Source organism: Notechis scutatus, chromosome 2 (assembly GCF_049901735.1).
Source record: "Notechis scutatus isolate UNSWTSFEM ecotype Mainland chromosome 2, rNotScu1.2, whole genome shotgun sequence".
Classification (NCBI taxonomy): domain Eukaryota; kingdom Metazoa; phylum Chordata; class Lepidosauria; order Squamata; family Elapidae; genus Notechis; species Notechis scutatus.
In genome coordinates, this window is record NC_142010.1 from 8,793,923 (window position 1) to 8,821,580 (window position 27,658).

At 39.8% G+C, this 27,658-nt stretch overlaps 1 protein-coding gene across 1 annotated transcript; it reads left to right on the forward strand.

Annotated features, from left to right (window-relative positions):
• On the forward strand, window positions 1-27,658 carry LOC148131707 (uncharacterized). The gene is given in 5 exon segments (XM_087954113.1): window positions 1-1,799; window positions 2,010-3,191; window positions 4,894-6,654; window positions 15,244-16,027; window positions 24,469-27,658. Coding segments are annotated over 3 exon segments (3,285 nt in total). The 5' UTR covers window positions 1-1,799; window positions 2,010-3,191; window positions 4,894-5,467; the 3' UTR covers window positions 25,783-27,658.

A 27,658-nucleotide genomic window follows, 5' to 3' on the forward strand; every position in this document is an offset into this window, starting at 1 on the left:
AGAGGCTGGGAGCAAGTAGGGCTCTTGGGTTTCCTCCAGGATGTGGAAGCAGAGAAGCAACTAGGCTGAAGCATATCAGCTGCTGCTATGTGTTTCTTCCCTCCCCAGATTTTAAATCCACTGGTGCTCCAAGCTTTAACAGTGGTGGCCGCAATTTTCTGCTGGTGGGAAGATTTTAAAAATCCTCCTTCAAGTTAAGATTAATTCCTTGGGAACAGCTTCCCTCCAAAAGTTGTGAGTTCTTCATCACTGAAGGGTTTAAAGAAGAGACGGGACAGCAATTAATCAGGAATGATATAAAGTCTCCTGTCAGAGCAGGGATTGGACTAGAAGACCTCCAGGTCCCTTTCAACTCTGTTATTCTCTTATAGGCCTGCTTTTTTTCTTGGCAACAATATCGGACTGATCTTCCTCTGCTCTCTTCTGAGATTTTTTTTTAACTTCCATGTCTAGCCAACAAGCATGATATTTCCTATTCGTGCCCCATCCATATATTAACCTGGTTCAACTGTGCTTAACTTTGTAAAAGAAACTTTTTTAACTTCGTAAAAGAAAAAAAAACTATGGAGGACTTTCTGGGATGTTCAGTTCAATAGGTAGTCCTCACCACTTGTTTCCTGAGCCTTCAAAGTTATAGTGGCACTGTAAAAGCAGACGTACGGCTTATACACAAATTTGTGGTCCTTGTAGCACTTGTTCAGTGACCACACATCAGCAGTTCCTGTGGTTATGAAGGTGCAGAAAAAGGACTTGCACCAATTTGGGTTCTGCGAACCGCAGCACATTTATGACTGTTGAAGCATCCTACACTCGGGATCCCCATTTGTGATCCTCCCAGCTAGCTTCTGTCAAACAAAACTCAGTGGGGATCCCAGCAGGAAGTTGCAAATCAGGTTATATGAAATTGTCTTTAACAACCCACAGGGATTTGTTTAACAACTGCAGAGGAAGTGATATAAGTTGGCACTGTCATGTGACATCAGGCTTCATGATTGGGCTTCTTAGTGACAATGATGCCAGTCCCAATTATGCTCAATAATGGAGAACTACCTGAATGGGGATGTCATCAGAGGGGTTCTGGGCAGTATTTTCTGTCCTTATTTGGAGCTGAGAACTTCCATTGAGCAAAACTGGTGCTTCAAATCTTGCTGAGGCATCATTTCATCAATTAAAGCCCCACATCTATAAATTACCTCAGAAGATTTGACTTTAACCATTTTGGGACATTTTTCAGGCTTGAAACACACGGATTTTCTCCATATATACATTTTTATCTGTATTTCTCTCTGTACATGTATATCTCCAAATGTATAATCTATTCCAATTTCATCCAAATATGCAGCCATGTGAAAGAGAAAGTACACCCTGTTTGAGTTCTATGGTTTTACATATCAGCAGATAGTAAAAATTATCTGGTCCTTAGAAATCTTAAAAGAAGGTAAATATACCCCCTCAGATGATCAACAACATATGAACATATTACATCTTGTCATGATGTATTTTGCAAAAAGAAAGGCAAAACAGAGAAGCCATGTGTGAGAAACTGCTATTGGACAGGTGGTCTCACATTTGACTCTAGAATCAAAATCATGTGAAGTATTAGCACTGCTTTATAAAGTCTTAGTAAGTCTATATCTGGGATACTGCATCCAGTTTTGGTCATCAAATTACAAAAAAGATGTTGAGACTTTGGAAAAAGTACAAAGAAGAGCAACTAAGTTGATTAAAGGCCTGGAGACTAAAACATGAAGAACAGCTGTAGGATTTAGGTTTGGTTAGTTTAGAGCAGAGGTCTCATTGTCGCGGCCCGCGGGCCAATTGCAGCCCTCAGGACGATATCCTGTGGCCCCCACCGTGATATGAAAGTATAATATTAGTGTATAATATAAATATAAAGTATAATATAAAGTATAATATTATGCCGCCCAGCCTCACCCAGACTCTGCCTCCAGCGGCCCCCAGGTAAATTGTGTTTGAGACCCCTGGTTTAGAGAAAAGAGGGACTAGAGGGGATATGATAGCAGTACTCAAGTATTTGAGAAGCTGCCACAAGGGAGTGGGGTCAACTTATTTTCCAAAGCACCTGAAGGCAGGGCAAGACACAATGGATGGAAACTAATTCAAGAGTGAAGGAACCTGGAATTAAGGAGAAACTTCCTAACAGTGAGGACAATTAACCTGTAGAACAGCTGGCCTTCAGGCCCTGTGGGTGCAGGCCTGTGGGTGTTTCATCACTAGAAATTCTGAAGAAGACACTGGATAGTCACTTGTCTGAAATAATATAGAATCTCCTGCTTGAGCAGAGGGTTGTGGTAGAAGACATTTAGGGTCCCTTCCAGATCTATTCTATTTCTGAATACTTTAGTATAGAGAGGAATTCCTAGACAACTCAATGACTGCAAAGTAGCCATTTCTTGTGCCTGCAAAACAAACCCGAATCATCATACCTTCATCATTGTACTTGAGGATTGCTGTGAGACCTTTGTATTGATATCTTTTGTTTTGCTTTCATCAAAATGGCACTGTGCTTTATGGCCAAACATCACCACTTTGGTCTCATCCATAGGACAGTGTTCCAGAAGTCTTGTGATTTGTTCAGATGCAAATTTGCAAATCTTAAGTGTTACTGCCATGTTCTTTTTAGAAATCAGAGGCCTTCTACTGGCAACCCTTCCAAACGAACCATACTTGTCCAGTCTTTTTCTAACTGTACTGTCATGAACTTTAACACTTAACATCTTAAATGAGGCCTGTAGAGCTTGAGATATAATACTTGGATTTTTTGTAATTTCTCTGAGCATTACATGTTCTGAACTTGGGATGAATTTGCTGGGACTTCCACTCCTGAGAATATTGGCAAGTGTCTTGAATGTTTTCCACTTGTGAATGTGGAACATAGAATGATGGAATTTAAATTGTTTGGAAAAAGTCTTTAAACCCTTCCCAGATTGATGGGCAGCCACAATTCCTTCTCCATGATCCCCGCTGATGTCTTTACTCTTTGGCATCTAATTCACACCTCAGTGCTGGAGACCAGGAAACTCCTACAACTTTGCAATTAATTTACACCGCAATGCTGGAAGAAACTCCGCCTTTATAGATATAGTCACACTTGTTGATAATTGATCAATTGATGCAGGTTATTTGATCAGCAGCACTGGCTACTTCGGCTCCTCATACCTATAGAAGAGGTAAGAGTGTTTTTAGTTTTTTATGTCTCTGTTTCGGCTTTGTTTTTGTAAAAAAAAAGATATCATGGGTATAATATATCATCTGCTATTACTCATCTAATGTTATATTTACCTATTTTTAAACTAAGGATGAGATAATTTTTACTATGTCGTGATACATAAAATGATAGAGCTCGAAGGTGTACTTTCTTCTTCACATAACTGTATTTTACACTCTATGTAATTATATATAATTATATAAATATGTATGTGTGTGTTAAGTTTTCACGGGTATTTATATGTATGGTATTCAGCTTTGTTCGGGTATTTTCCCACGTCATTATAGTTGTGCTTTTAAAGTTGTAGCAACATTTCAGCAGAATCTCATCTGCCATCATAAGGCTTCTGTGTAGTATACAGAAACCTGATGATGGCAGATGAGATTCTGCTGTAACATTGCTACAACTTTAAAAGCACAACTATAATGACGTGGGAAAATACCCAAACAAAGCTGAATACCATACATACATACATACATACATTCATAAACTGTATTTTATTATTTCTTCACATAACTGTATTTATGTAACTAGCCTTGTGGTACAAATAGAACAATCTTGAACTTAATACACTCAAAACAGTAGAAACGGTGATAGATTTTAGGAGAAACCTTCCTATACAACCACTTCTTACAATACTAGACAACACAGTATCAACAGTAGAGTCCTTCAAGTTTCTAGATTCTATCATATCTCAAGACTTAAAATTAACACCTAACATCAAAAATGTCATCAAAAAAGCACAACAAAGAACGTTCTTTGTGCGCCAAGGAGCTGCTGATTCATGTTTACAGAGGAATTATTGCATCTGTCATCTGCACCTCTATAACTGTCTGATTTTGCTATGCAACCAAACAAGATAGACACAGACTTCAATGGATAATTAGAATTGCTGGGAAAAAAATTGCTACCAACCTGCCTTCCATTTAGTCCCTATATACTGCACAAGTCAGAAAGAGGGCTGTGAAAATATCTACAGACCCCTCACATCCTGGACATATATTGTTTCAACTTCTACCCTCAAAACGATGCTATAGGGCACTACACACCAGAATAACTAGACACAAGGACAGTTTTTTCCTGAATGCCATCACTCTGCTAAACAACTAATTCGCACAACACTGTCAAATTATTTACTAAGGCTGTATTACTATTATTTTTCTCATTCTTCCTAGTACCTATCACTTCCCACTTATGATTATAACCGTGTTGCTGGTATCTTTACAATTTGTATTGTTTTATTTGTTTCCTAATATGATTTGATTGCTTATTAGTGACCTATGACTACTACTAAGTGTTGTATCTCATGATTCTTGATGAATGAATTTTAATTTTTGTTTATGTACACTGAGAGCATATGCACCAAAGACAAATTCCTTGTGTATCCAATCACTTGGCCAATAAAGAATTCTATCTATCTACCATATATATTTGATGATAACCCTTTGAAGAGCTGAGAATTTGTGACTGACCTAAGTAAACAAGTGAATTTAATGATTGAATGGATAGTTGAACTGGAACACGATAGTAAATATCACAATGGATGTAAGCGATTATTCTAGCATATTGGCATGTTTGCTTTTTCATTGTAATATACACTTTTTCACATCTTCTGCAACCCTTTTATAAACAATAAAAGCTACATTTTCATTTGAATCTTACAGACAAAGATGATGCCAGAAGACCACACTGGACAACAGAATAACAAGCAATATTGAAAAGCAAAGCAGATTAAGGCAGAAATAAAAATATTCTCCAATTCCATCAGAAAAACCACAAAATTATTCTCCTTCTACAGCAGGTGAGAGACAAAGGAAAGAAAATCATTAAGAGACATTACACAAAAAGGGAGATTATGTCAAGGGAGATTATTTTTCCATTCAGAAAAAGAGGCAGATATCTGGAAGTAAGTGGGGAGGAACAGGTTAATTGAATCGGCACATAGGTAATACAGTAATATAGGCAGTAATACAGGCGTTTTCCTGGGAGGAAGAAAAGTGCTTAAATCAAAATACCAATAAACAAGGGATCACATATATTTTTGACCTTCTCAAGTATATCCGTGGTGGAAAAACTCCATAGCTGTGCCTATTATGGAAAAAGCAGACTTCAAATCACATGTGATTACCCAGGGGAGAATTGACACTGGAGAAAAGCAGATACAAATTATCTGAATGTGGCAAAAGCTTTTGTCAGAACACATCCTTTTTGGTTCACAGAAGAACCCACTCAGAAGAGATGCCCTACAAGTGCTTCCAATGTGGTAAACACTTTAGTGAAAATGGCAACTTGGTGATACATCTGAAGACTCACAGGAGGGAGAAGCTGTATGACTGTCCAGATTGTGGGAAACATTTCATTGGATCTTCCCACCTTGTGAGACACCTGAGGACTCACACAGGAGAGAATCTCTTTGAATGTCCTGATTGTGGGAAATTTTTCAGTCGCAATTCCAACCTGGTAAGACATCGGAGGACTCACACAGGAGAGAAACCCTTTGAATGTCCTATTTGTGGGAAAGGTTTCAGTGAGAATTACAGCCTGGTGAAACACCAGAGGACTCACACAGGAGAGAAACCCTATGAATGTACTGTTTGTGGGAAAAGTTTCAGTCAGAATTCTAACCTGGTAAACCATCAGAGTACTCACACAGGAGAAAAACCCTTTGAATGTCCTCTTTGTGGGAAAAGTTTCAGACAGAATTATGACCTTGTGAAACACCAGAGGACTCACACAGGAGAGAAACCCTCTGAATGTCCTGTTTGTGGGAAAAGTTTCAGTCACAATTCCAACCTGGTGAAACACCAGAGGATTCACACAGGAGAAAAACCCTTTGAATGTCCTGATTGTGGGAAAAGGTTCTGTCAGAATTCTGACCTGGTGAAACATCAGAGGACTCATACAGGAGAGAAATCCTATGAATGTTCTGATTGTGGGAAAAGTTTTAGTCACAATTCCAACCTGGTAAGACATCGGAGGACTCACACAGGCGAGAAACCCTTTGAATGTCCTCTTTGTGAGAAAAGTTTCATACAGAATTCTGACCTGGTGAAACACCAGAGGACTCACACAGGAGAGAAACCCTTTGAATGTCCTGTTTGCAGAAAATGTTTCAGTCAGAATTCCAACCTGGTGAAACACCAGAGGACTCACACAGGAGAAAAATCCTTCGAATGTCCTCTTTGTGGGAAAAGTTTCAGTCAGAATTCTGACCTGCTGAACCATCAGAGGACTCACACAGGAGAGAAACCCTTTAAATGTTCTCAATGTGGGAAAAGTTTCAGTCGGAATTCCAATCTGCTGAATCATCAGAGGATTCACCCAGGAGAGAAACCTTTTGCATGTGTAGAATGTGGGAAAAGTTTCAGTGAGTAATCTGACCCGGTGAAACAGCAGAGGATTCATCCAGGTGAAAAACCTTTTGAGTAACCTGATTGTGGGTATATTTCAGTCAGAATTCCTACTTGGTGAAACACCACTGAACTCACACAAGAGAGAAACCCTTTGAATGTCCTATTTGTGGGAAAATTTTCTTTCAGAATGTGAATCTAGTGATATACTGGAGGACTCACAGAGGAGACAAATCTGTCTGTGCATGATGCTTCTGGTATAAATTGTTCCTTACTGCACACATGGGAATCCAACTGAGGGAAAAGTTGATGAGTTTAGAGAAGACTTGCATTTCATTTCTCATCTCTCATTAGGAATGTAGGTTGAAACATATCTCAGAATTAGACTTGTAAGTGGAGAAAAAAGGAAAATGGAAAAGGGCTACCTACCAGTTTCTCGCTATCAGCAGCAATTTCATTTTTGCAGAAGCAGTGGAATTCCTCAAAAAGGCTTTTGGGTGGTGTTTTTTGTATATTGATTATGGAATTCCCACACATGGAATTTCTGTCTTCTACCTTTTTGTCGGCCATATTTTGAGCCCCAGAATTCCCCAGCCACCATAGAATTAGTCAGGGGTGTGACTCAAATTTCTTAACACTCGGTTTTGTCAGTGTGGCCTAATTTGGTGGTCATGTGACTGGGTGAGCCTGGCTTGGTGAGTGGGCATGGTTTGGTGGTCTTGTGACTTGCTGGGCATGGTTTGTATGTAAATATTGTAAATATTTATATTAATATTCAAATATTTATTTAAAGAAGAGCAACTTTTACCCAAAGCCAGGCAAAGCAAGCAGGCAGATTGAGTTGCTTGCAGAATAACAGATTCACTCACAGATCTACCTTTCTGCCATCTGCTGCCTGAGACTCACATAAAATTTGCTTGCAAGCAAACTCACAAAATTAACTCATATCATACCATGTATATAAATATTGTTTTATGAAAAAAGAGCAACTTTTACTCAAAATCAGGCAAAGCAGACAGATTGAGTTGCTTGCAGAATCACAGATTCACTCACAGATCTACCTTTCTTCCATCTGCTGCCTGAGTCTATTACATAAAATTTGCTAGCAAGCAAACTCACAAAATTATCTCACAACACATCATGTATGTAAATATTGAATTTTTTATTAAAAAATTCCATTTTCTACCTTCGTGTCCTCCATATTTTGAGCCCTAGAATTTCCCCAGCCACCATAGAAGTTCAAATAGTCCTCTAGATACAACTGTAATGGGGCTTGCCAGTTACGGTTGCATGTTGCAATGGTTGTTAAGTGAGATTACTTTGCTCAACTATCTATTCCCATCCCCTTCTCTCCCTGATGAAGCTGTTAAACAAATGTTCAAGTCATTAAGTAGAACAGTGACTTCCTCAGAGTTGTGGGAATCTCTTGGAGGCCTAGCCTCCACTACCCCACCTTTTGGGTCCCCACAGGCATTTTCCTGTTCCCACTCGGTCCCTGAAATTGTTAGGCCTGACTCCCAACCCACCAGGCATCACAGCCTCCTCCTTCTCCATACCTTTTGAAGATCTCTGAACTTCATGTTGGTTAAGGAAGGAAAGACACACATTTGTGGGCTTCATGACTGTGTCATGGAAGCAGCCGTTATTTTGAATGCGTTTGGAATTCATGCCTGGGCCATGTGGCGGACTTGTGCAAGCAGCTGCCATTTTGTCATGCTTGCCTCTGTGTCAAAATGGTGGCTGTTTCTGGGTCATTGTCACTAGGACAAAGTATTCTGTTTTGCTGTCTTAACGCTTAGTAGACTGTGTTAAGGAATTGTGGGTACACTGAAAATGGTGGCTGCCTCTGGGAAATCTCCAAAAGGGCAGGCCAAGTATCCCTGGGCCGTATGCTAAGTACCACTTGTGCCGGTATTGTGCTGTGTGGTGCTGCACCTGCTGAAAAAAACCAATGCAGTCCCAGGAGGCATCAACAGTGTCAAGACAAGAAGCAGTATTAAAGTTGCTTTACATTGTGCTGGTTGTTAGCTGGTCTTCAAGATGTCCGTATTCCCAAGATACAAACCAAGAAACATTGAGGTGTGCAGTCGTTTATTTGTACAAGTAACACACATCTCATCTGGTGATAATGGCTTGAATTCCAATCTAGGTAAGCGCTGGAAGTGTTTGCCTTCCAGCGCTCTTTATAGCATAATCCCACCCATCTAATTGCTTCTGTAGTCTGCCCTATTCTAATTATCCATGTATTCAATATTTCCAAAAATGGCTAATTAGTTACTTAGGCTGTACTCCCATGCCATAGCCTCAAACGCTCTGCATTCTCTCTATCACTGATCCCCTCTATTTCCCTGAACACCCTGTAACGCCTCCTTCCCCGCACTAATCCCCCCTCCCCACACTAAAACCTTATACAGCAGAGCACCCTAGCCACATCATGTGGGAATTCCCATTCAGCCTCCACCTCCCAGGTAGCAGTGCAAGGCATCATCATAGGGAATCCCCATTCCATATCCACTTCGTCGCTGGTGGGAAGGATCCACAATTAACATCTTTTATTCTTTTATTACTGGCGGGCATAGTCAAATATGGAGCCCGACAGGCTGCCCCCTCTACTACAGGTCTACCTGGAGAAGAGAGACAGATTGGTGAGAATACAATATTATTGCTTTCCACCTGCCTTCATGGGGTATTTCCGATGAAAACAGCTGCAGAGCCGAGGGGCATTCATATTAGTATGAACCACCCATGAGGCTTCTGCAAGGGGATGTCCTTTCCATCGTACCAAATATTGCAACATACCTCTACGCTTCCAGGACTCCAGAATGTCAGCAATCTCATAATGATCATCTCATACCGTCCCAGGTGGTACAATTCGGTTATCTGTTCGTTCTTTATTATCAGGTTTGATTAAACTAATATGGAAAACGGGATGCATCCGTTTAAATCATGAAGGTAATTTAAAGCTGTAGAGTGACGGGATTAATCACCTTCACTACTGGAAATGGGCCAACATACTTTGGGCTGAGTTTTTTACAGCGTAGTCCCATATTCAAATATTTGAAAGACAGGTATACAAGATCTTCAACCATAAAGGATTTAGTTTCCATTCTCTTTTTATCTGCCTGTTTCTTATATGCCAGAAATGTGTCATGTAAGGATTTTTGTACTTCTTTTCCATTTTTTCTGACCATTTAGTCGTAGTTGTGGACACCTGACTGTCATGTGGCCATTTTGGAATTGGGATAAATTCCATTCCATTACTATTTTCAATGGGGTCTGTCCAGTACTACTGTGGATGGTGTTGTTATATGCCACCTCAGCAAATGGCAGTAATTCAGACCAATTCATCTTGCTGGTAGGACATATAGCAACGTAAATACCTCTCAATTGCTGCATTAGGCTGCAAAACCTCAGGCCAAGTATCCCCAGGCCATATGATAAGTACCACTTTTGTCAGTATTATGCTGTGTAGTGCTGCCACTGCTGAAAAAAGCCAATGCAGTCCCAGGCTGCATCAACAGAGGCATAATGTCAGGGCAAGAAGTGATAGAGTTGCTTTACACTGTGCTGGTGACAGCAGACCTAGAATAGTGTATCCAGTTTAGGTCACCATGATACAATCCATGTGTCTATGATTCTATGAATTTAGAGGCAGTTTAGAAAATAGGTCCACAGTAGCGCCATAAACATACTTGTGGTAAAGGGACTTCTTTTAAAAAAGGCTGTTTTATTCAAAATATTAATATATACTACAAACTCCAAAAACAGATTTTTTTCAAAAGCAAAACAAGAATGAGCAAAACATAGAAAAAATGTGCAATAAAAAAGACCAAAACAGATTTATTTTTATTATCCCCCCCACTAGAATATTCATAAACATATTGGAGCAATATTAGTTTCCTCCCATTCTGAAGCAGGCCCAAAATTTATAAAATTCTACCTCTTTCTAAGTCAAAAGAAGAAAATAGAACAATTGTTAAAAATATATGGAAAGTTGTGAAAGTGTACAAACTTCCCCACTTCCCTGACATTACATTATTTTATGTCAACATGCTTACCTCTGATTTGTATTCACACCTGTTGCCATTTATATACATGTTGTGTTATCTTCAATTATTGGTATAATTCTTTCACTTCAATATCCAAATCCTGTACTAACCATATATACCATGTCATCTCAAAGACACTCGTGTGTGTGTGTGTGTGTGTGTGTGTGTGTGTGTGTGAACAAATAGCTTCTTTTTTAGACTATACCTCCCAACTAAGAAAATTGCAGTGTTATTTCTGTTTAAATTTACTTAGGGGGAAAAGAACAATACTAGTTACATGAAGTAAGACAGAACATATTAACTCCTTAAGGATTAGTGCAACTCCAATATTTCTCTATGCCTTTTCTTGCCCATTGTACAATTTTTCTGTTCCAGCAACTAAATTTAATATGCTAACACCCCTCCAAATTATAGTTGCACAGCATTAAAACCAAATTGTTTCACAAGATCTTTGTGTTTTTGTATACTTAATGATTTTGTCATGAGGTCAGCTAAATGGTTTTCTGGTGGACAATAAATTATGTCTTATTACATTTTCTTTCCTTGCTTTCCTGATATTACATTATTTTATGTCAACATGATTCCTTCTGGTTTGTATTTGCACCTGTTGCCATTTATATACATATTGTGTTATCTTCAAATATTGGTATACCTCCTTTCACTTCAATAGCCAAATCCTTTACTAACCATATATACCATGTCATCTCTGAAGACAATTCTGATATTGTGCTGCAGCTGTGGAAATGGCATCTGAAGTCTGTTTTCTAGATTTCCAACGAGTTAGCATGTTTGCTAACATTATAACCAATCCTGACATTGACTTTCTATCTTGTACATCATCAGCCCAAATACTGTCTACAAAGCATGTCAATTCCAATTCATTTGATGGTTGTAAATTCAATCCTAAAAATCCCTGGTTACCTTTCAGAAACACAGTATCCTTTTAATTCCTAACCAATGTTGTTGCATAGATTGTAATGTGCAATGGTTTAAAATGTTGACTGAATTGATAATATCTGGCCACAGTATGTGATAAATGCTGCATAACAGACCGCCTAGGACTGCCTGATAAGAGTTCCTGATTACAAATTGTTCTGTTTTTCATGGTTTGATAATCTGGTGTCATGGAAATTTGCACTCTTTCACAACTTTCCATTTAATTTTAACAATTGTTCTATTTTCTTCTTTTGACTTAGAACCTATTCTCCTTCTTGTAATTTCTTTATATCTACTCCAAATTAGTTCTACAATGAACTATTGCAGGAACTGGATACAGAGAAGGACTGGGGTTACATCATTTGAGGGGCTGAAACAGAAAAAAGGGGGTGGACCTATTGTCCAATATCCCTCAGAGGAGCACAAACTTGCCAAAAAGACATCCAACCTAGAATCAAGGAGAATTTTCCTTTCAGTGACAACAATCAGTGGAAATGCTTTGCTTGTAGAAGTTGTGGGTGCTCCATCAATTACAGAGAAGATTGGACAGCCATTTGTCTGGAACAGTATAGGGTTTCCTGCTTGGAGAGGTTGGTCTCTTCCAACTCTGTGTAATTCTGTAAGAACTTTTTTAAACATTTAGGGCTCAGCACATAGCTAATCTTTACAACCTACTTTAGTGTCACATTTCACTATTTCACATGGATCAGTTGCAAAGATAGGTTGCTAGGAGCCAAATTGAATCAGTGAAAACATCTTACAAACACGTTAGAGACAGACAAGCCTGTTCTTTTGCCTGCTATCAGGAGATGGCAATCACTTACCAGTGACTCTAGAAAGCCCTTAAATAGGCGTCTGTGGTTGAGCTTAAAGGAGTTAAAACCATCGAGTACAGCATTGCTAGAAAGGATGGGAGGGGAGGAGCTGCTTCTTCCGGATCACTCCTGGGAGGAAGGTGGTGTGCAGAGTGGTTTTTCTGCTCTTCTCGGGGTGGAAGCAGCAGCTGGAAGGTGAGTTGAGGTCAGGTGGGAGGAGAGGCTGGGAGCAAGTAGGGCTGTTGGGTTTTCTCCGGGATGTGGAAGCAGAGAAGCAACTAGGCTGAAGCATATCAGCTGCTGCTACGTGTTCCTTTCCTCCCCAGATTTTGAGTCCACTGGTGCTCCAAGCTTTAACAGTGGTGGCCGCAATTTTCTGCTGGTGGGAAGATTTTAAAAATCCTCCTTCAAGTGAAGATTAATTCCTTGGGAACAGCTTCCCTCCAAAAGTTGTGAGTTCTTCATCACTGATGGGTTTCAAGAGGAGACGGAACGGCAATTAATCAGAAATGATATAAAGTCTTCTGCCAGAGCAGGGATTGGACTAGAAGACCTCCAAGGTCCCTTCCAGGTCTATCCTGAGATAGATAGATAGATAGATAGATAGATAGATAGATAGATAGATAGATAGATAGATAGATAGATAGATAGATAGATATGAAATACCACTCAGGCATCATCACAAAATCTCCCAAAACTGTAACGCCTACAAACTTGAAATTTGGCACGTATGTTTCTCTTGGCTTCTAGGTGCTCACTAAGTAAGGATTTTTCGAAATGACCATCAGCATTTTTATTAATATGCTCTGATGCTAAGGAGTTCTACTCTCCCTCCCCACCTGAAAAGAAATCTGTTCCAAATGCAAAACACAAGCAGAAGAGGGGAGTTTCAGTTTTAGTTATAGTTTCACCAGCAGCAACCAGATTTAGTACAGAACATTTGAGTTAAGCCATGCCCAGGCTCCTTGCTGTCTCCTTCTTCCTCACACAGCAAATACTGTTTCAATTTCCAAACAGCCCTCTCACACACTGACAGGATGCTAGCCAGATGAATATTGATGGATGCTGGTAGGCAGAGGCAGAATCTTTTCCTTATTTTCCTCCTCAAAAACTTGCCCGATCATATAGTTTCATAGTGAAGCACCGGTACCCTGCTAGTACTTTAGTATGGAAAGGAATTCATAGACGACTCAATGATTGCAAAGTGGCCAGTCCTGTGACTGCAGAACAAGCCAAAATCATCATGCCTTCATCACTGTGCTTGATGGTTGGTGTGAGATCTTTGTGATGATATGTTTTGCTTTGTTTTCATCAAAATGGCACTCTGCTTTATGGCCAATATCTCCACTTTGGTCTCATCCAAGGGACAGTGTTCCAAAAGTCTTGTGATTTGTTCAGATGAAAATTTGCAAATTTTAAGTGTTGCTGCCATGTTCTTTTTAGAAATTAGAGGCTTTCTCCTGGCAACCCTTCCAAACGAACCATACTTGTTCAGTCTTTTTCTAATCGTACTGTCATGAACTTTAACATTTACCATGCTAAATGAGGCCTGTAGAGCCTGAGATGCAATACTTCAATTTTTTGTAATTCCTCTGAGCATTGCACATCCTGAACCTGGGGTGAATTTGCTGGCACTGCCACTCCTGAGAAGATTGGCAAGTGTCTTGAATGTTTTCTACTTGTGAACGTGGAACATAGAATCATGGAGTTTAAATTGTTTGGAAAAAGTTGTATAACCCTTCCCAGATTGATGGGCAGCAACAATTGCTTCTCTAAGATCCCCGCTGATGTCTTTACTCTTTGGCATCTAATTCACACCTAAATGCTGGAAGAAACTCCTACAACGTTAACTTTTATAGATATAGTCACACTTGTTGATGATGAATTGATCAAGGGCATTTGATCAGCAGCACTGGCTGCTACTTCGCCTCTTCATACCTATGGAAGAAGTAAGAGTGTTTTTAGTTTTTCAAGTCTCTGTTTTAGCTTTGTTTTTGTAAAAAAATGAAGACATGGGTGTAATACATCATCTGTTATTGGTCATCTGATGTTATATTTACCTATTTTTAAAAGTGCTAAGGATGAGATTATTTTTACTATGTCGTGATACATAAAATGATAGAGCTTGAGGGTGTACTTCCTTCTTCACATAACTGTATTTTATGATAACCCTTTGCAGGTCTGAAAATTTGTGATTGACCTTTGTCAACAAGTAAATTTAATGATTGAATGGATTTTGAACTGGAACTCAGTAGTAAATATCACAATTAATGTAAGAGGTTATTCTCTTGCTTTTTTCATTGTAATGTACACTTTTTCACATCTTCTGCAACCCTTTTATAAACAATAAAAGCTACGTTTTCATTTGAATCTTACAGACAAAGATGATGCCAGAAGACCACACTGGACAACTGAGAATAACAAGGAATATTGAAAAGCAAAGCAGATTGAGGCAGAAATAAAAATATTCTCCATTTCCATCAGAAAAAGAACACAACTCTTCTCCTTCCACAGCAGGTGAGAGACAAAGGAAAGACAAACAATAAGAGATTTTGAACTGGAAAAAGTAGAGCATGTGGAACTCAAAGACACAATACACAAAAAGGCCAGGGGAGATTATTTATCCATTCAGAAAAAGAGGAAAATATCTGGAAGTGAGTGGGGAGGAAAAGGTGAATTGGATGGGCACATAGGACAGTAATCCTTGTGTTGCCCTGGGAGGAAGAAAGGGGCTTAAATCAAAGCACCACTAAACAAGAGATCACACATATTTTTGACCTTCTCAGGAATATCAGTGGTGGAAAAGCTCTGTAGGTGTGCCTATTATGGAGAAAGCAGATTTCAAATCACACGTGATTACCCAGGGGAGAATCAACACTGGAGAAAAGCACATACAAATTATCTGAATGTGGCAAAAGCCTGGTAAACCACCAGAGTCTGGTAAACCACCAGAGGATTCACACAGGAGAGAAACCCTTTGAATGTCCTGATTGTGGGAAAAGTTTCAGTAACAATTCCAACTTGGTAAGACATCGGAGGACTCACACAGGAGAGAAACCCTTTGAATGTCCTCTTTGTGGGAAAAGTTTCAGACAGAATTCTGACCTGGTGAAACACCAGAGGACTCATACAGGAGAGAAACCCTTTGAATGTCCTGTTTGTGGGAAAAGTTTCAGTCAGAATTCTCACATGGTGATCCATCAGAGTACTCACACAGGAGAGAAACCCTTTGAATGTTCTCTTTGTGGGAAATGTTTCAGACAGAATTATGACCTGGTGAAACACCAGAGGACTCACACAGGAGAGAAACCCTTTGAATGTCCTGTTTGTGGGAAAAGTTTCAGTGAGAATTCTCACCTGGCAAAACACCACAGGACTCACACAGGAGAGAAACCCTTTGAATGTCGTGATTGTAGGAAAAGTTTCAGACAGAATTATGACTTGGTGATACACCAGAGGACTCACACAGGAGAGAAACCCTTTGAATGTCCTGATTGTGCAAAAAGTTTCAGTCACAATTCGGACCTGATAAGACATCAGAGAACTCACACAGGAGAGAAACCCTTTAAATGTTGTCAATGTGGGAAAAGTTTCAGTCGTAATTCCAGTCTGATGAATCACCAGAGGACACACACAGGAGAGAAACCCGTTTAATATTCTGATTGTGGGAACAGTTTCAGTCAGAATTCGAACCTGCCGATATACCGGAGGACTCACAGAGACTAATCTAACTATGGATGATGCCATTGGCATAAATTGCTCCTTATTGCCCACAGGGAAATCTAACTGAAGGAAAAATTGATGAGTTTATAGAAGGCTTGAATTTCATGTCTCATCTCTCATTAGGAATGTAAGTGAAAACATACCTCAGAATTAGATTTGTAAGTGGAGAAAAAAGGAAAACGGAAAAGGGCTACCAGTTTCTCATTATCAGCAGCAATTTCATTTTTGCAGAAGTAGTGGAATTCCTCAAAAAGGCTTTTGGGTGGTGTTTTTTGTATATTGGTTATGGAATTTCCACACATGGAATTTCCGTCTTCTACCTTGGTGTCCTCCATATTTTGAGCCCCAGAATTCCCCAGCCAACATAGAAGTAGTCCTCTAAATACAACTGTAATGCAGTCTGCCAGTTTCGGTTACATGTTGCAGTGGTTGTGTGAGATTACTTTGCTTAACTAACTATCCCCAACCCCTTCTCTCCCTAATGAAGCTGTTAAACAAATGTTCAAGTCGTTAAGCAGAACAGTGACCACCTCAGGTTAGTGGGAACCTCTTGGAGGCCTAGCCTCCACTATCCCACCCTTTGGGTCCCCACAGGCATTTTCCTATTTCCACTGGGTCCCTGCAATTGTTAGGCCTGACTCCCAACCCACCAGGCATCACAGCCTCCTCCTTCTCCATACCTTTTGAAGATCTCTGAACCACATATTGGTGAAGGAAGGCAAGACACACATTTGTGGGCTTCATGACTGTGTCGTGGAAGCAGTCGTTATTTTGAATGTGCCTGGGATTCATGCCTGGGTCATGTGGCGGACTTGTGGAAGCAGCTGCCATTTTGTCATGCCTGCCTCTGTCAAAATGGTGGCTGCTTCTGGGTCATCTTCACTAGGACAAAGTATTCTGTTTTGCTCCCTTAACACTTTGTAGACTGTGTTAAGGAATTGGGGGGGGGGGGGGGGTTGTTTTTAAAGGTTTTGTGTTTAATTTTATTTTGTGTGTTTTTTTTTTTTTTTGTTTTTTTTTTTTTTTTTTTTGTTTTGTGTTTTGTTGATATATTTTAGTGGGTGGGTGTGGAGGGGGGGGGGGGTGTTTTTTTTTTTTTTTTTTTTTGGGGGTTTTTTTGTGTGGGGGGTGTTGGGGGGGGGGGGGGGGGGGGGGGGGGGGGGGGGGGGGGGGGGGGGGGGGGGGGGGGGTGTTTTTTTGGTTGGGGGGGGGGTTTTTTTTATTATTGAATTTTTTTTTTTTTTTATCCCCCCCCCACTTGGGCTGACCAAAAAAAAGTCCAACTAAAGATAACAACTGCCTGTCAAGTCTACCTGCCGAATGGGTTTTGTTTTGGTGGTTTTTGTTTTGTTTTTTGCCGGAATCAGAAGCCCCTCAGAGATAAATTTGCACCACCAAATCTTACTGTAGTTCATTGTTGCAGTGGTGCCTGTTGCGGCTGCAGGCGCTGCTGCAGCCATCTGGCTGCCCAAGTAAAGAACCACATCGGCTCAGGGTGACTGTGAGGAGCAAGAGGGGAAGCCAAGGTGCTTGCTTCATAGCAGTCAACTTCGCTCTCTCTCAGTCCAGTTAGGCTCTCCCGGCGTGCACAAGAAGCATGAAGGAAGACTTCTCGTGAATTCAGGGGCTACACCTCTCCCAATGATGAGTTGGCGATCTCACGAAACATCTTCCAGTTCTTAAAGATCAACTTTAAAAGCGCCACCATGAAAGAAACCGAGAACGAGAACAAATGTAGCGGTGGTGGGGGTGACGGGCTTGTGATGGGTCCCTCTGCGGTCCCCTCCTGGGTGACAGGGTTTCGGCACCTCTTCTTTTCCTCAGAGGTGCATTGTCTGCCTCCCTTTACACTCCTTGTGGAGGGACACACACGACCGTCACCCCCTCTGCCACTACTTTTGCTCTCTGTTCTCGGCTTCTTCCATGGGGGCCCTCTGAAAGTCGACCTTTAAGTGGTCCCGGGACATCTGCCCGTCTGCCTGGCCAGCCCTCTCAGAGCACACTTGCTTCCTTCTCCTGGTGGACGTGCCTCTTCCAGCCCAGCTCATCCAGCCAGCAAGTGATCACATGTCCCAGGGCTTCTCGCCCCCCTTATCACGAGATGCCTGCAGCTGCTGCATGCTTTTTTCTGCAGCCGCATCGAAAAAAGCATGCCCTGTTGTATATGCCAGGCTTGGCAGGTCCGAGCAGTTGGTGCATAGAACAGGGCTGCACCGGATTGTTGGAGAAGCGGAGCGAAGCCGGAGATCAGTAGCCATCTCTTTCACAGCACAGAAATCCTCCCGAATTGGCCAGCTGGTCTTCTCTTCTCCACCTGTTTGTTTTGTATGGCCAAGGGGGAGGAGACCAGCTGGCTAAAGGGGCCGCTGCTGGAGGCAAATATTTTTCGGTCTCCAGCCGTCTCTTTCGGGCAGAAATCCTCCCCAAATCGGCTGGCTGGTCTCCTCCTCCACAGCCATACAGAACAAATAGGCAGAGAAGGAGACCAGCTGGCTGATTCGGAGAGGCTTCTTCCACTGCGAAAAAGGCGGCTACTGATCTCCGGCTTCACTCCGCTTTTCCAATGGTCTGGCGCCGCCCTGTTCTATTCGCCGGCTACTTGGACTTGCCAGGTCCGGCACATAGAACAGCACGTGCTTTTTTCAGTGTGGCTGCTGAACTGCAGCTGTACCGAAAAAAGCACGCAGCAGCTGCAGGCATTTCGCGACAAGCAGGGCGAGAAGCCCTGGGACATCCACCCACCCACCTGCTGGCTGGAAGAGGCACATCCACCAGGAGAAGAAAGAAAATGTGCTCTGGGAGAGAGGGCAGGTGGGTGAATATCCTGGGGTTGCTGCACATGCGCACTTCAAGTGTAATAGCTACACATGCAGTGCGCATGTGCAGCAGCTTTGGGACATACGCCCAAGCTGACACATGGTAGGGAACAGTAGGAGAGCAACCAAGGCAACCGGGCGACTGAGTCGGGGGCGTGGTGAGCCAAGGTTCAGCAAGCCATGCCACATCACAGCTACTGGTTTGCCCAAACCGGGGCAAACTGGTTGAATACCATCTCTGAAGGGAGGCATAGTGTCAGGACAAGAAGAAGTGATAGAGTTGCTTTACACTGTGCTGGTGACAATAGAATAGTGTGTCCAGTTATGGTCACCATGATACAACCAATCTCATGTGTCTATGATTCTATGAATTTAGAGACAGTTTAGAAAATAGGTCCACACTAGCTCCATAAATGTGCTTGTGGTAAAGGGACTTTTTTTTAAAAAAAAAAAAAGGTTATTTTTTTCAAAATATACAGTGCAAACTCCAAAAACAGAATTCTTTCAAAAGCAAAACAAGGATAGGCAAAACAGAAAAAAGAGGAAATAAAAAAAGACTAAAACAGATATACTTTTATTATCCCCTCACTGGAATACTCATAAACTTATTGGAGCAATATTAGTTTCGTCCCGTTCTGAAGCAGGCCCAAAATTTGTAAAATTCTACCTCTATTTACAGCCAATTTGATGTTCATCTATCTATGCTTTATAAAGGCATTATAATTAACAGGTGAACCAACTACAAAATTAAACATCAAAGCACTTTGTTAACTATCTACTATTCCGTTTAATTTGTATAAAATTTGGAATGGTTTCTTATTTGCCATAAATCACCAGGATCATTGTCTCTGATTTGTCAGGGATGAAATATCTTTGTTTGATTCTTATTAATAAAACTTTTTCTTAAAATTTAAGTTTAAACAACAAGACAACAATTGTGTCTTATTCCCCCAAATCCTAAAAGCTGTTGGTCGATCCATTTTCCAAATTGTTTCCCAGGTAGATATAGTAGTTTTAGACTAGATATATCCAGTTCCTGCAATAGTTCATTGTAGAACTAGAAATAAACAACTTACAAGAAAGAGAGTATGTTCTAAGTCAAAAGAAGAAAATAGAACAATTGTTAAAAATATATGGAAAGTTGTGAAAGTGTGCAAACTTCCCCGCTTCTCTAACATTACATTATTTTATGTCAACATACTTTCTTCTGATTGGTGCTTCCACCTGTTGCCATTTATATACATGTTGTGTTATCTTCAAATATTGGTACAACTCCTTTCACTTCAATATCCAAATCCTTTACTAACTATATCATGTCATCTCTGAAGACAATTCTGATATTGTGCTGCAGCTGTGGAAATGGCAACTGAAGTCTGTTATCTAGATTTCCAATTAGCTAGCATGTTTGCTAACATTATAACAAATCCTGACATTGACTTTCTATCTTGTACATCATCAGCCCAAATACTGTCTACAAAATTCAATCCTAAAAATCCCAGGTTCCCTTTTAGTAACACAGTATCCTTTTAATTCCTAACCAGTGTTGTTGTGTAGGTTGTAATGTGCAATGGCTTAAAATCTTGACTGAATTGGTAATATCTGGCCACAGTATGTGATAAATACTGCATAACAAACCTCCTAGGACTGCTTGACAGAGTTCCGGATTACAGATTGTTCTATTTTTTATGGTTTGCCAATCTGGGGTCATGGAATTTTGTACACTTTTACAACTTTCCATATATTTTTAACAATTGTTCTATTTTCTTCTTTTGACTTAGAACATACCGTCTTTCTTGTAATTTCTAGAAGATCTTCAAGGTCCCGTCCAGATCTATTCTCATTCTGAATACTATAATATAGAGACGATTGCATAAACAACTCAGTAACTTCAAAGTAACCAGGTCCTGTGGCTGGAAAAAAACACCCCTTCTTCATCACTGTGCTTGACGGTTGATATCAGATGTTTGTTTTGATGTTTTGTTTGGTTTTCATCAAAATGGCACTGTGCTTTATGGCCAATATCTCCACTTTGGTCTCATCCAAAGGACAGTGTTCCAGAAGTCTTGTGATTTGTTCAGATGCAAATTTGCAAACCTAAGGGTTGCTGCCATGTTCATATTGAAATCAGAGGCTTTCTCCTGGCAACCCTCCTAAACAAACCATACTTGTCCAGTCTTTTTCTAATTGTACTGTCATGAACTTTAAAATTAACATGCTAAATGAGGCCTGTAGAGCCTGAGATGCAATGCTTGGATTTTTTGTAATTTATCTGAGCATTGCACATTCTGAACCCTGGGTGAATTTGTTGGGACTTCCACTCCTGAGAAGACTGGTAAGTGTCTTGAATGTTTTCCACTTGTGAATGTGGAACATAGAATGATGGAATTTAAATTGTTTGGAAAAAGTCTTTAAATCCTTCTCAGATTGATGGGCAGCAACAATTGCTTCTCTAAGATCCCCGCTGATGTCTTTACTCTTTGGCATCTAATTCACACCTGAATGCTGGAAGAAACTCCTACAACTTTGGCTTTTATAGATATAGTCACTCTTGTTGATGTTAATTGATCAAGGGCATTTGATCAGCAGCACTGGCTGCTACTTCGCCTCTTCATACCTATGGGAGAAGTAAGAGTGTTTTTAGTTTTTCAAGTCTCTGTCTTGGCTTTCTTTTTGTTAAAAAAATTGAAGACATGTGTATAATATTATCATCTGTTATTGGTCATCTGATGTTATATTTACCTATTTTTAAACTAAGGATGAGATTATTTTTACTATATCATGACACATAAAACCATACACCTAGAGGTTATTCTAGTATTGTGTCATATTTGCTTTTTCATTATAACATACACTTTTTTCACATTTTCTGCAACGCTTTTATAAACAATAAAAGCTACATTTTCATTTCAATCTTACAGACAAAGATGATGCCAGAAGACCACATTGGACAACTGAGAGTAACAAGCAATATTGAAAAGCAAAGCAGATTGAGGCAGAAATAAAAATATTCTCCATTTCCATCAGAAAAACTACATAATTCTTCTCCTTCCACAGCAGTTGAGAGACAAAGGAAAGAAAATAAGAGATTTTGAACTGGAAAAAGTAGAGTATGTGGAACTCAAGAACACAACACACAAAAAAGTCTAGGGAGATTATTTATCCATTCAGAAAAAGAGGAAAATATCTGGAAGTGAGTGGGGAGGAAAAGATGAATTGGATGGGCACATAGGGCAGACAGTAATCCTTGTGTTGCCCTGGGAGGAAGAAATGGGTTTAAATCAAAGCACCACTAAACAAGAGATCACACATATTTTTTTTTTTTTAAAACAAGTTTTATTAATTTTCAAAACACACAAATCATCATTATCCATTACATGTTTAAACCTTTTTCCATTATAGATTTAACAAGTCAGATAAACTATAATTCTGTTTTAAACCATTTCCATATAAACATACAAAAACCTCTTGTCCAATTTCTCTTTACTTCTCTTTACTCTTATTCAATTTCATTATTATTATTTCATCTATTTCTTTCTGACTTAGTTACCATTATTCTCATTCTATATTTCTGCAAGGTTTTATTAATTCTCCCCCAAAAAAACCATATACACACAACACATAAAACATGAAAAAATCTTTTTGGAAAGTAACTTGGACCCAGGTATCTCTCTTCATGGACTTCAATTATATTCATGCTCATCTTACATATCATTACTTATTTTAGTTACCATTCTAAGCTTTCTATATTAACTTCTCCACATATTTCACTCTTCTTAATTCTATCTTAATTAATCATCTTAATTTGAGTCATTATATTTGTATCTTTTGTCCATTCTTTATTGTCCCTTTGTCTCATTCCTTATAAAAAAAAGAGGTTTCTCCTGAAATCACTAATCAGAGTATGATGTCTTTCTATCTCCCCTAAATTAATCAAATTAACCTTTAAAATAATGCCCAATACCCAATCCGATTTTGCTTGGTACATTCTATCTAAATAGTACATCCAGAGTAATTAAATACATAGTTAAACAATAAATCTAAATATTAAAAACAAATACTATAATAGAAATTTTATAATAACATCAATACCATAATCTTATTAAACTCTTTAATTAAAACTCAATATTCTAAACCTCCCATCATATTATTAAATTTTAAAACCAATCATTATTAAACATTTCAACATTTTAATCTCTTATCAACTCTTAAACCATTTAAGTTTTCTATTTCTAATACCATACTACAATATCATCTTATGTACCTTGCAAAATCTTTTTGAAGAAATTATACTTTATCCTTTATCCCTAAAAAGAATCTTTTTTTCCCATTTAATTTCAAAACTTTGTAGCTTTTCTCCACCTTTTCCCTTTCTTTCTTCTCCCAACAAACCTTTCTACCCCCTTCTTCTAGCCTCTGCCTTACTGGCTTCCCTTCTCTGTCGTGTTCCTTTTCCCTTTTGTTTACTATCATTATATTGATTTTGCACCTTATTTTTCCCTTTCTTAAGTGTTTTTTAAATCTTAAGTCCTTTATTTCTCTTCCTTTCATTCTTCCTTCTTTCTTGGTCGAGTTCTGAAATTTATTAAAAATGGCTTCCTCTCCTTCTTCTTCTTGCTGTCTTCATCTGTTGTAATGTTTGTTGATAGTTAATAAGCGCCATTTCTAAAAAAAGGAAGGCTTCTTTCAAACCAGCTTTACCATTTTTTTTTTGCTTGTTCATAATCTTTTCTCAGTTCCTCAATAGAAAGAGCCATTATAAATCTTTTATTTTCCCCTTCTTTCTTCTTACAACAACCAGAATATTCCAAAGAAAAATAAAACAGTCCCAAAGTTATCAATCAGTCCAAACCAAGGCAGAGTTCTCACTTTCTCCTCCTGGGGTAGTATCAATCAAAGAAAAAGAAAGTCCAAATCTGTTTCTTAAAATCTTATTGCAATATATTTTAGTCTTCAAATCCTTAAGGCATCTCCTCCAACAAAGTCTTAGCATACAAATATTTTTTTTTTTAGTCCTCTCTCTTCCCACTCATCGCTTAAAGCCAGTTTTCACCTAAAAGAAATAGGTTTCTTAATATCCACTTATTTATTCCGTAGGAAAAGAGGTAAGCTTTCCTTTCAACACCCCCAAACTGCCGCTTTTTTCCTCTTCTAGAAGGTATCATTCAGAAAATCATACTTTTCAGGAATTTTGTTAAATATGTCTTAGAGTCCTAGGAACCAAGAAAAACTTTCTCCTTTGAAAAACTTTCTCCACTTCCTCCTGCGCATTCTTACCCGGCTGCCAGCTTCTTTGTGGCGGCCATTACGGACCGCCGCTGCACCGTCTTGGGAAAGGGGGTTCTGCCGGCCGGGAGGGGTCTGCAACACCCCAAACCCATCTCCGGATCCCCCTACCTTCAGCTGCCCCTGCAGGGCAGCCTAGCTCGCACCGTCCGGATCGGAGCCCCAAAACGGCTAGCGCAGCAGGGATCGCGCAGCTTCGGAATCCCTGCCGCCGCGAAGCCGACAAACCGGAAGTTCTGAGATCACACATATTTTTGACCTTCTCAGGAATATCAGTGGTGGAAAAGCTGTGTAGGTGTGCCTATAATGGAAAAAGCAGACTTCAAATCGCAAGTGATTATGGAGGGAAGAATCCACTGCGGAGAAAAGCACATACCTCTGAGGACTGATAGCAAGGAGAAGCTATATGACTGTCCAGATTGTGGGAAACATTTCATTGGATATTCCCACCTTGTAAGACACCTGAGGACTCACGCAGGAAAGAAAACTTTTGAATGTACTGATTGTGGGAAAAGGTTCAGACAAAATTATGACTTGGTGATACACCAGAGGACTCACACAGGAGAAGAACCCTTTGAATGTCCTGTTTGCGGGAAATGTTTCAGTCACAATTCCAGCCTGGTAAACCACCAGAGGATTCACACAGGAGAAAAACCCTTTGAATGTCCTATTTGTGGGAAAGGTTTCAGTGAGTATTACAGCCTGGTAAAACACCAAAGGACTCACACAGGAGAGAAGCCCTTTGAATGTCCTGTTTGCGGGAAATGTTTCAGTCAGAATTCCAACCTGGTGAACCATCAGAGGACTCATACAGGAGAAAAACCCTTTGAATGTCCTGATTGTGGTAAACGTTTCAGACAGAATTATGACCTGATGAAACACCAGAGGACTCATACAGGAGAGAAACCCTTTGAATGTCCTGATTGTGGGAAAAGTTTCAGTCAGAATTCTCACCTTGCAAGACATCAGAGAACTCACACAGGGGAGAAACCTTTTGAATGTCCCGTTTGTGGGAAATGTTTCAGTCAGAATTCTGATCTGGTGAAACACCAAATGACTCACACAGGAGAGAAACCCTTTGAATGTCCTGTTTGCGGAAAAGGATTCAGTCAGAATTCCAACCGGGTGAACCACCAGAAGACTCATACAGGAGAGAAACCCTTTGAATGTTCTGATTGTGGGAAAAGTTTCAGTTGGAATTCCAGTCTTCTGAACCATCAGAGGACTCACACAGAAGATAAGCCCTTTGAAAGTTCCAATTGTGGGAAAAGTTTCATTCGGAATTCTGACATGGTGAACCATCAGAGGACTCACACAGGAGAGAAACCCTTTGAATGTCCTGTTTGCGGGAAAAGTTTCAGTCAGAATTCTCACCTAGTGAACCATCAGAGGACTCACACAGGAGAGAAACCCTTTGAATGTCCTGATTGTGGAAAATGTTTCAGTTACAATTCCAACTTGGTAAGACACCAGAGAATTCACAAAAGAGAGAAACCCTTTGAATGTGTACTATGTGAGGAAAGTTTCAATGAGAATTCTTCCCCGGAGAAGACTCATACAGGAGAGAAACCTTTTGAGTAACCTGATTGTGGGTATATTTTAGTCAGAATTCTCACCTGGTGAAACACCAGAGGACTCACACAGGAGAGAAACACTTTGTATGTCCTATTTGTGGCAAAATTTTCTTTCAGAACGTGAACCTGGTGATATACTGGAGGACACACAGAAGAGACAAATCTGTCTGTGGACGATGCTTCTGGCATTAATTGTTCCTTATTGAGGGAAAAGTTGATGACTTTAGGGAAGGCTTGAATTTCATTTCTTGTCTCATTAGGAGTGTAGGTGAAAACATACCTCAGAATTAGATTTGTAAGTGGAGAAAAAAGGAAAACGGAAAAGGGCTACCAGTTTCTCATTATTAGCAGCAATTTCATTTTTGCAGAAGTAGTGGAATTCCTCAAAAAGGCTTTTGGGTGGTGTTTTTTGTATATTGGTTATGGAATTCCCACACATGGAATTTCCGTCTTCTACCTTGGTGTCCTCCATATTTTGAGCCCCAGAATTCCCCAGCCAACAAAGAAGTAGTCCTCTAAATACAACTGTAATGGGGACTGCCAGTTTCGGTTACATGTTGCAGTGGTTGTTAATTGAGATTACTTTGCTTGACTACCTATCCCCATCCCCTTCTCTCCCTGATGAAGCTGTTAAACAAATGCTCAAGTCGCTAAGCAGAACAGTGACCACCTCAGGGTTGTGGGAATCTCTTGGAGGCCTAGCCTCCACTAGGCATTTTTCTGTTCCCATTGGGTCCCTGCAATTGTTAGGCCTGACTCCCAACCCACCAGGCATCACAGCCTCTTTCTTTTCCATACCTTTTGAAGATCTCTGAACTTCATGTTGGTGAAGGAAGGCAAGACATGTGTTTGTGGGCTTCATGATTGTGTCATGGAAGCAGCCGTTATTTTGAATGTGCCTGGGATTCATGCCTGGGTCATGTGGCGGACTTGTGGAAGCAACTGCCATATTGTCATGCTTGCCTCTGTGTCAAAATGGTGGCTGCTTCTGGATCATTGTCACTAGGACAAAGTATACTGTTTTGCTCCCTTTATACTTTGTAGACTGTCTTAAGGAATTGTGGGTGCACTGAAAATGGAGCTGCCTCTGGGAAATCTCCAAAAGGATAGGCCAAGTGTCCCCGGGCCATATGATAAGTACCACTTGTGTCAGTATTGTGCTGTATGGTACCGCACCTCTTGAAAAAAGCCAATGCAGTCCCAGGCTGCATTAACAGAGGCATAGTGTCAAGACAAGAAGAAGTGATAGAGTTGCTTTATACTGTGCTGGTGACAGCAGCCCTAGAATAGTGTGTCCAGTTCTGGTCGCCATGCTACAACCAATCCCACGTTTCTATGATTCTATGAATTTAGAGGCAGTTTAGAAAATAAGTCCACAGTAGCACCATAAACATGCTTGTGGTAAAGGTCCTTTTTTTAAAAAAAATGTTATTTTATTCAAAATATTAATATACAGTACAAACTCCACAAACAAAGAATTTTTTCAAAAGCAAAACAAGGATAGGCAAAACATAGAAAAAATGTCCATTAAAAAAAGTCTAAAACAGATTTACTTTTATTATCCCCCACTAGAATATTCATAAGCATATTGGAGCAATATTAGTTTCCTCCCCTTCTGAAGCAGGCCCAAAATTTATAAAATTCTACCTCTATTTACAACCAATTCGAACATTCATCTATCTACAATCTATAAAGGCATTGTAATTAACGGATGAACCAACAAAGTTAAACATCAAGGCACTTTGTTAACAATCTACTATTCGGTTTAATTTGTATAAAATTTACAAGGGCTTCTTATTTACCAGAATCTTCATTCTCTAATTTGTCTGGGATGAAATATCTTTGTTTGATTCTTATTAATAAAAGTTTTTCTTAAAATTTAA